This window comes from Antrostomus carolinensis, unplaced genomic scaffold (genome assembly GCF_000700745.2).
Source record: "Antrostomus carolinensis isolate BGI_N321 unplaced genomic scaffold, ASM70074v2 scaffold22563, whole genome shotgun sequence".
NCBI classification, from domain to species: Eukaryota; Metazoa; Chordata; class Aves; order Caprimulgiformes; family Caprimulgidae; genus Antrostomus; species Antrostomus carolinensis.
Window position 1 is genome coordinate 107,188 of NW_010306190.1, and position 9,374 is coordinate 116,561.

General features: G+C 39.3%; 1 protein-coding gene across 1 annotated transcript in view; it reads right to left on the bottom strand.

The window, feature by feature from the left end:
• LOC104522687 (LIM/homeobox protein Lhx2) overlaps positions 1-7,363 on the bottom strand; it is an 8,370-nt gene extending 1,007 nt beyond the window's left edge. Inside the window, exon 1 of the mRNA XM_010165052.2 lies at positions 7,162-7,363. Coding sequence (XP_010163354.2) covers positions 7,162-7,290 — 129 coding nt within the window. The 5' untranslated portion in view covers positions 7,291-7,363. The remainder of the gene's footprint in view (positions 1-7,161) is intronic.
• Positions 7,364-9,374: the final 2,011 nt, after the last annotated feature.

Here is a 9,374-nt window from a genome sequence, read left to right on the forward strand (position 1 = left end):
GGAGTGGACTAAGGATGGAGGAGGGGAGTCTTTCTGAGCAGGTTACGTGTATTAGAAATCTGGCAGCCTGCACGAATCCTCGACTGCCCTCAATCCCACAAGTACTTGTCTGGATGAGGCAGACATCAAGCATCTGATGAATATCAACCAATGAGTTTCGGCACCCTCGTATCTCACAGTCCATCTCCCATTGTGAGCAGCAGGTGACACAGACCACAGCACCCTGCCTTTCCGCAGGCCCAGAGAGCTCTCCCAGGAACCCTCTCACGTCTCAGTGTCTGCAGTGCTCTCACTGGTCTAAAAGGACTGTCCCTCTTTCTTACTCTTCTCTTACTCTTCTTTCTCAAGTGCTTCAGCTCCCTCTGCCTATGCCAGTCTCCTTTTTCAAATACTTTCAGTACTGGAACGATGTTGGGAAAAGCAGCTTGAATGGTATTAAAGACCCACATTGCATTAAAAACTGTCATTTCAGTAGAAATTGTATCCACATACAGAAATTTTTCCAAGATTTCTACTTCTTGCATTATTTGATTATTATCTATGAGTGAAGGACAAAAGCTACGACTACATCTTTCTCAGTTTAACTTTGGTGTTTAGGTCCAAGCTAATAATGCTTTCCACTGTCTGCAGGATTTGTTTAAAGATAAAATATTTTTCTGACCTATTTGAAAATCAATAAAATAAAATGTATTTGTGAAACTTGCACGAAATCTAAGTACAGCATATTACCTCAACAACTAAACGCGAAAATGTTGTTAAATACTCTGTGTTCAACCTGATATATATTGATACTGGGTAATTTTAGTGCTACCAATTAGCTGAAATTTCACTGTCCTTATTTATCAGAAAGCCTCTGTCGTTGTTACTTTCTTTACAATGGACTCAATCTTGATCCTACTGTCCTCACGTTGACCTGCTATGAGGAACAGGACTGAGTCACTCCACTCCAGATGCAACGAGCCTCATCATCTCTGTATCTGTCGGAGGAAGGAACCGAGTGCGTGCAAGGATCTGCCTCACCATGCAGTGTCTCCATCAGATTTCTCCTCTGTGGCCTGTACAGGGGCAACTGAGTGCGTGGAGCTCACGAGGCCACACCAACCTGTACAGAAATTCTGACCCCTGGCTCTGGCTCCTGCCACAGGATCTGCTTTAACTCCCACCGCTAGCAGAAGTGATACGTAAACAGGAGCAGTCCTGCAAGGTGTTCCCTTTGCACTCTCAGCTTGCCCGCGGTAGTTAGAACTGATGAACATCTCAGCTGTTTTTCCTCTGACTGGTTCTCTTCTCATCTACGGATGCTCCAGCCCCAAATTCCCTCTATTGAGCACTCTTTTCTTACTTTTTCTCTGGAAAGCTTTGTCCCCCAACGAAGGGTCTTGAAGGTGCACACTCTCTCTCTCACACTTCCTCCAGGGAATGCCACGAGGAAATAATCCTCAGGCACAAATCCTGGCAGTTGCCGTAAGAGCTGCGTTCGTGGGCCGTGCATAAATCACATCCCTACAGGTCCTTGTTTCTGAAAGCTCCGTATTTTAGAACAGTTTATGTTGGGATTCCCTTTGTTAAAACACTCCGTTTAAAGGCTATTTATCAGTTTCACATCTGAGAAGAAAACAAAAACCTTCTCCTAAACTAGCATGGGTAAAAATATACTCAGGATTTTATAACATAGTCCATTGTAGTGGTAAAGCCGTTAAAGGTCAGCGCTGTGGTCAAAACCAGGCAAAACCAAATGTGGTATTTTGGCCTGACACGTTCACAGCCAGTGTCCTCTCCTGAGATGGCTCATTCAGAGCCAGGCGAGAGGGGAGGCAGAGAAGTGTGTGCACAGGGCTCTGAGCGAGGCGAGGAGCCTCGTGTGCAGGGGATGCAAGTGAAGCAAATCAGTTTGTTCTGGTCGTTCAAGCTGCAAACTTGTTAGGAATGGTAAAAAAAAACCCAGCAGTTTGACCATTTATGGGATTTTTTACCTTTCAGTAAAAGATAATTTATATTTGGCCCACAAAGGAATTTGAGATTTTTTTAATGTACCTCCTAGCAATTGTAAAAAGGATGATGCATATGAAGATGAAAGGGAAGTTTAGAGACTGCCACTGTTGGTATGTATGTGTACCATACTCACGGACTAATTAAAGCACAACAGACAAAACCACTAACGCAGCTGCATGTACACACACTTCTGCAGAATTTCACACTTGTGTTCATTGAAAATACACGTATCTATGTATGTAGTAGTCCCAAATATAAGTAACAATGCCCTTCCTATTCACAAAATGGGTTTTTTTTGTTTAAAGTGTGTAAAACTGTAGAAGGCACCATAACTATGTTGCTTATTTACATTATTACTAAACACCCAACTGCTCCTTAAACTTAACAGGACGAGAGACTCTACGGTATTTTTTCTGTTTGTGATTTGAAACAGGTAGTATGTGAAGAAAAGAGAGCAAGATTATTGGTGTTTATGTACTCCCCTGTATCTTCCATTAAACATGAAAACCTGTGCTCTGATGCTCTTGCCAATGACCTTTCATGCTGCTTTCAGGAGCTGCACATATAACATGGTTCACTCTCTCTTTAGTAGTGGTAAATCATGTTAGACACAGAAAATATTGCATAAGTATTACTAAAAAATAGAGATTATATGACTACTTTCACTTCCTTCTTCACTGAGATGTTGTCAAAGTTAATCAGCTAATGGCTATAAAGCTCCCTAAAATTGTTCAATAATAAATATTCACATTATTACTGAAAATACTTTAATTGAAATTCTGGAACTGTCTTATGTTAGAATGGGATAACATAATTATTGCAACAGAGATACTCTGGTATGCACTTAAGATATGACTGTATTCAGCAAAGACTTCACACTGGGAAGTAGTGAAAGAATTAAAACTATTGTTTTCTGGGTTGTAGGGATGCAGCCTGTTCCACACTGCCCCGTGTTGGTGCTCAGAGCTGTGCAAAGCAGCGTGTTGGGGCTGGTGAGTCAGGGCTGCCCGTGCAGAATGGCAGGAGCGCTGTGTGCTCACGTGGGCAATTCAGGCCCTGCACCTGGAACGGTATTACAGCCAAGAAACAATAACCCAAACATACCTAACTGAGAGAATTGTTCCAGAAGGACTTATCTCACATCAATTACACAATTAGGAATCTGGTCTTCAGTACTGAGGAATAAACAAAAATCATTGGGAAGTGTTTAGTGGTTTTCTGTCCAACCGTATCATTTTAAGGCTGAGCTATTTCAAATCAAAGGGGAAAATATGGACCAAAACTCCCAGTGAAAAATAAAAGCAGCTGCGAGACCCACTACTGATGCTACCACATTTGGGTTAGAGGGGCTGGCTGCCTGCAGCTGGGCAACTCAGCAGCTAGGCAGAATAATATTTACTGTGGTTAAAATACTATACTATCTCCTCAGTGATCTGTGCAGCTAACTCTTTGTCTCCACTCAAGTAAAACAGAAATAAAAGAACATCTCCATGTGATAAGGAAGTATTGAAAATAACTACGCTAAGTATTGTAAAGGACTTGGGCACTGCAGTGAATGAGATCATCTAATCGCCTTAGATAACTTTATTTTCTTGTTTCTAACAAACACCTCTGTTGCTGCAACTGTTATTTATTAGTTGTATGAACAGCTTGTGCTAGAAAGGAATTGCTAAACACAGTTTTGCTCATTGCCACAGCTACCTGGAGTCATGCAGCCTTACTGAATTTTACTAACTAGTAAGTAGAGAAACAAAAAAATAAAGGATGTTGCACTACAAAGCAAACTAAGTTTGCTCACTGCACACACATTCTGATTACTCTGTAATTAGTAAACACACTGTTAAAGGGGAACTATGGGATATTTTATGAATGGAGGCTTGGTAAAGAGTCTGCAGAATGCTAGCCTAAAGCAAACCTGCACCGAAAGCAGCGCAGGGTACCCACCCATGCCTGGGGAAATGCTCATGCTTGTTGACTACTGGAAACCGAATTAGCAAAGTCCAAATGCACACAGGAATCTTCGGAGCGTTTTCATAGCAACTGTACTGGGGAGTGATTCAAGACAGAGTAAGCAGTGTACAAGACACCCACTGAAAAATAACACTTTATCTTCCTAAACTGCCTTTGCCATGGATAATCATGTTCCAGACTCCTGGGGAGAGGAGAGGTACATACCTATATCTAACAAACCTTATCTCCTTAGGGCTCTCTACTTCCATCTTCCCTTTCTAAACTCATAAAAAGAAAGAAGAGTTCCCAGAAGGTGAACATTTATACCAGTTAGTTAGCTCACAATTAGCTGCTCACCTTAATTATGAATGATAGCTTACAATAACGGGCTTGTGTTGCCCAGCTGCAGTACAAGACATATAAAAATTAAATTGCAAATATAAAGCTGAATGGGAACAAAAATAAATAAAAATAGGGTTTAAAAATATAAATACGCTTACTGTGATTCTAATGTGGCTACTTATGGAAAAGACTCTGCATTACAAAGCCACTGAAGGAAATGTAATTGATGAAGCAGTATGGTACATTTCCATGCCATTCCACTTCTGGACATCTGCAGCTGATGACTAATTGTATATAAAGCAAAGACAGAAGTCAGGTATCACAGGTCATTAAGAATATGGTAAAATTCTCTGCTCATCTACAAAGTACCCTCATTACATGTTGTGTGGGACTGTCTGTACGTTAAGGGCACTATCGCTGTTCCCTAAATCACTAGGAACTCTACTATGTGTGTTTAGGAAATACACTGTTTGGAGAACAGGAGAATCAGTTTCTCCTGATCTGCTGCCTTGCATTTGCTGTTAAAATATATTCCATGAATGATACACAAAGAGCCACAATTCCTCATCAGCTGAACTGAGATCTGAACATACAGAAAAAAACCAGCAGCTTACAAACACACCTAATAACAACAGAGGGGACGTGGAAGATTTCTTACTACTGGCAAGTGTGTCTGGGTGTCCAGGTGCCTTGGGTGTGTAAGACAGACTAATACTGAGGATGCTCCTTTAGATCAATAGTCTCAGTGAATTTGTCTGTGTTCAATAAATGACACAGGTGGAATGCCAACCTTTCTGGTTCAAAAGAGTTGACAAGTGACGCTATCTCAGTAACCAACATCATGAAGAATTTTTCCCCAGCAAAGAACAACACTGAAACTCATACAGGTGAACTTCAGTGTTTGAAAAATTGCCTCTCACAGGTTAGAGATAAAGCAATTGGGCACAAAGGTTCTAAAATAAAAAAACCCAAGGGTTGTTTTTTGTTGGTTTTTTTTCATGGCCCAAGTTAATTTTCAAACAAAAAGTCCAAGAGTATGGAGTAGACAGTGCTCATAACAGGCAGGAAAACTCGAGTGATACTAGACAAAGTATCACTCCAAGACATTTTCTTGAATTACTTCCAACAGCATCATCCTCTGGGTTCAGTCCTCACCACCCACTATTACCTTCCACCACTCTTCAGCTAAAGGAGCCCAGACATAAAGGAGTATTTAACTGTGAAAGTAAAAGAAGTGAAATACCAATTACCAAAATGATAAAAAAAGTTCAGTGGAATTGCCAGGGTCTGACACAAAACAGGGGAACCACTAAGCACCTCAAAACTGCAAGATGTGATATGTTTAAGATGGAAACAATGAAGACACTGAAATGTAATGGAGATGTGGAGTCCAATTTGGAGACAAGGAAATACATTCTGAGAGGGAAGGAAGAAACAGAGACAATAACTTGGAACAAAGATGGAAGGAAAGGCCCATTAGATGAAAAGGGAAGAGAGATGGAAGTCAAAGTCGGTGTGGAGTGAGGAGAGAGAACAGAAGGATGATCAAGAGAAAGACACTTTCTAGAAACTGATCTCATTTCTTAATGCACTATGTGAGATTTCCCAGATAACTCAGGTGTGAGTGCACTGCAATGGACAGAACAGGTATCACTGGAGTGTCTGAACTCTGAGGGGAAAATAAAGGAGAAGTGTCAGAATAAGGACAGACAAATGCAGTAAATGATTTTGCCCATGTGCATGGATAAAGGAGAGATGCTCTAAGAGACACTGTGTCAAGTGTTGGGATGTGCACTAGTTCTAGCAGAGGAATCTGTTCCACCACTGCAAATCAGCCTCATAAGAACAACAAAAAAATCCAGCTATGGAGGACGTAGCCAAGAGGAGTAATTACGTAAGGTTCTTCATTAGTAGTTTTTACTGGGAAGCCTAGAAAACCTTTATTCCTTCTTCTGCTAGGTGTTAACGCTGTAAGGTCCAGAATCTCTCCAGTGAATTCAGTTTTTCCTGCTATTTTTTGTCTACTGCCCTCCACTTGCCTGTGAATTTGCAACAGCCGTCCACGACGCTTCCCCAGGATCCTGTCTCTGAGCCTTACCTGTCCCTGTGACGCTCACAAACCTTTTTTCTACATTTGAGACCCATTTAAAAATTTCAGTGATAGATCCTGGACTGCCATGGTTCCAGTATGCCCAAATTTATCTCTAGGTACAGTTATTTGGTAAGTGCCCATTAAAACTGACTTCTCGTTTCAGAACTATAAATTAAAATGGAGCTGAATCAACTAATACTCTCACCTTTGCTTCCCATAATAGATCAAACAGAGTGTATATCCTTGAAGCAAGAAAAATCCAGCTTTCAGAGAAAAAGTACTTTTGAATTGCAGTTTCCTTTCATTCTAAGTTACTAAACTATGAATAAAAAATTAATCTTTGAAAAATTAAACTTGTGCCCACTTCAGTTGTGAAAGAAATTATATCTTTCTTGTCCTGATAAAATAAATCCGAACTGCTGATTAATTTCTTATAAAGGTAAACATTCACAGTAATTTCTAAATTAAGAGCTCTCTATTTATAGTGAACACACTAACTAAAATAATTCCCTTTTTCTTACAGCAGATTGGAAGCTAAAACATGCACCAGAATTAACTAACCACAGGAAAACAAACAGGGCCCCAAATCTTCACAATTGTCACTAAAAATTAGAACCCAGATGACCTGCTTTTGGGAAAGTGAAAAGAAATAACTTCCTGGGATTTAACTGAAGTTTCACAGAAGGTATGAACGATTAAGCTTGAAAATCAGCAAAACCCATGGCTTTAGAAATATAAAATTGATGTTTTATTTACTTTTCAAGACAAAAGACTGCTCTTCTTACCTGGAGAACTCTTTTGGTCAGGCCGGTTTTCTGAGCTAGCTGTTTCAAGTCCTTGGCATCAGGATTGTGGTTAATAGCAAAGTATGACTTCATTGTCCGCAACTGGTGGTGTTTGAATGATGTCCTCATGCGCTTTGTTTTTTGATTGCTGGGGTATTGCTGGTCTCTATCCAGGTGGTCACCATCATTTTCATTGCAACTTAAAGCTTAAGGCAACAAGAGGAAAAGGCGTGTAAATCTATCGCTCCGTGACCAACATTGTTTGCAGTTCATCCGAGTGCAGCAATTAAAATAACATAGCATGGCATGTATTGTACTGGCACAAATCCTACTTGCCTTCCCCTGCATTTCTGCATCTTCTATTTTTCCCTTACAATAACCAGCCTGCAAGGACCCTCACCTGCCTCTTTAAGGCTTTTAAAATGTCAGCTCTCTCTCCTTTTTTCCTTCCCTCCATCTCCACACAGCCTTTCCTCCACTTTCTGCTTGTAGGACAATAGCTGTCCTCAACTCTGTAAAGTGTTTCGTGTACCACTATAAATCGCATTGTAACGTACAAGGAAACCTGTACAATACAATCCACTTAAATCTCCATGGAACAGACCAGTTAAAATTACAATTATTTCCTTCATCAAACTAAACACCACAGAGTATGAGCGAGAACATTCAATGAAACACTATAAAAGAAATAAAGTTTGGGGTACTAGACAGCAAATTATGACTATAACTTGACTAGTTAAAGAAATAAAGCTGTTAATACAATATATCACTGACACGCCAAATGAAAAATATCTTTTTAATTATTTATGTTTATATTTCTTTTTTTTTTAAAGAAAGTATTTGCAAATATTAGTTTGAATGATCAATTATGTTACATCCTTTTGAAATCACTGAATAACCATAAAGCCTGTAAAGGAAGTTTATGATCAAGGAACATTATAATAATTATTGAGTAGTATTAAATGTTGAATGCCAAGCAAAATAATCTCATAGTCCAAAAGTAGTTTTTCATTTATTTGTGCATACAGTAAACCATAGAAAAACTCTTAAAACAACATTAAGGACCAAGCTTAGATCCACTAAAAAAATCTGGGATGGAACTGAAAATTAGCTCTGACAAACTGTCATTAATTTGCTTTTTCTGCTCCAAAATCTACAACTCCCTTTTAATTTGTTTTATGTTAAAAGTAATGAAAAATCACTACTATCTCTGCTCTGTGTTACATGTAAAAAATGAGAAAAAAAAAGTCTTAAAATGTGAATTATTGATGGATTTCTAAAACACACAAGCAGATTTGTTTTTCAGTGTCCATTATTGCTGGTTCATTGCAATTGAGTACATCTCATAGACGTGTCTTTATAGTCTGACTTTAAATTCATGCTATATATCAGAGCTTTTCAGCCCAATTGAAAACATACAAATTCTGCAAGGCATGTTTTAAAAACACTTTTTAAAAACACACATAAAATGCATGTACTTGTAGGTAAAGATGCCTACAGATCCTATCAACAGCAGTTTTGCAGCAGGGTCAGCAGCTGCTTTGCAAACTTCAATTTTGCAAAATCTTCTAAAAGATATGGCACAATATAGAGCAAGGCCTGCAAAAATTCAGCTTGAAAACCAAAAGCCTGTTTGTTTGATGGATACATAGAAATTGTCTGCGGTCTCAAACTTTTCTATGTTAAAAAACAGCTTAAAAATGTGCTGTATATAAATGTGTGTGCGTGCATGTGCGTAAATTTGTATAAATCCCTTCCAGACCTAAGTATCTTGTGCCAAATTCTAGCAATAAGAAGCATTTCTGCTTGTTTTCCTGTGGTGTGGAAAGACTGTAAGCACCTGAATTTAAAAGGCAGAAGACTCTTACAAGAAGACAGTAAAAAAAAAGCAGTATTAATGGAGCTGGATGGAATGTGGCAAGATCTTTTCTGGTTTAAGAACAGAGATCTGGTTGCCAAACTGGGGTCATCCCATGTGCTCCACTCTCTGTGCTTCACAGCTACAGTTCCTGATGTGCAGAATTCTGGATGAATAACTGAAACGAGATCACCCATAGCAAATTCTATTATGGAAACATAAAACCAAGCAGCGCTTGGTTTTAAAGTGTACCCACAGAATTTTAGGTATTAGCCATGGAGAAGACTCCTGTGTGTTATCTTGAACGCTTTCAAACCCTCCTAGAAACAACGAGGCAGAGACTTAGGAGGAAATG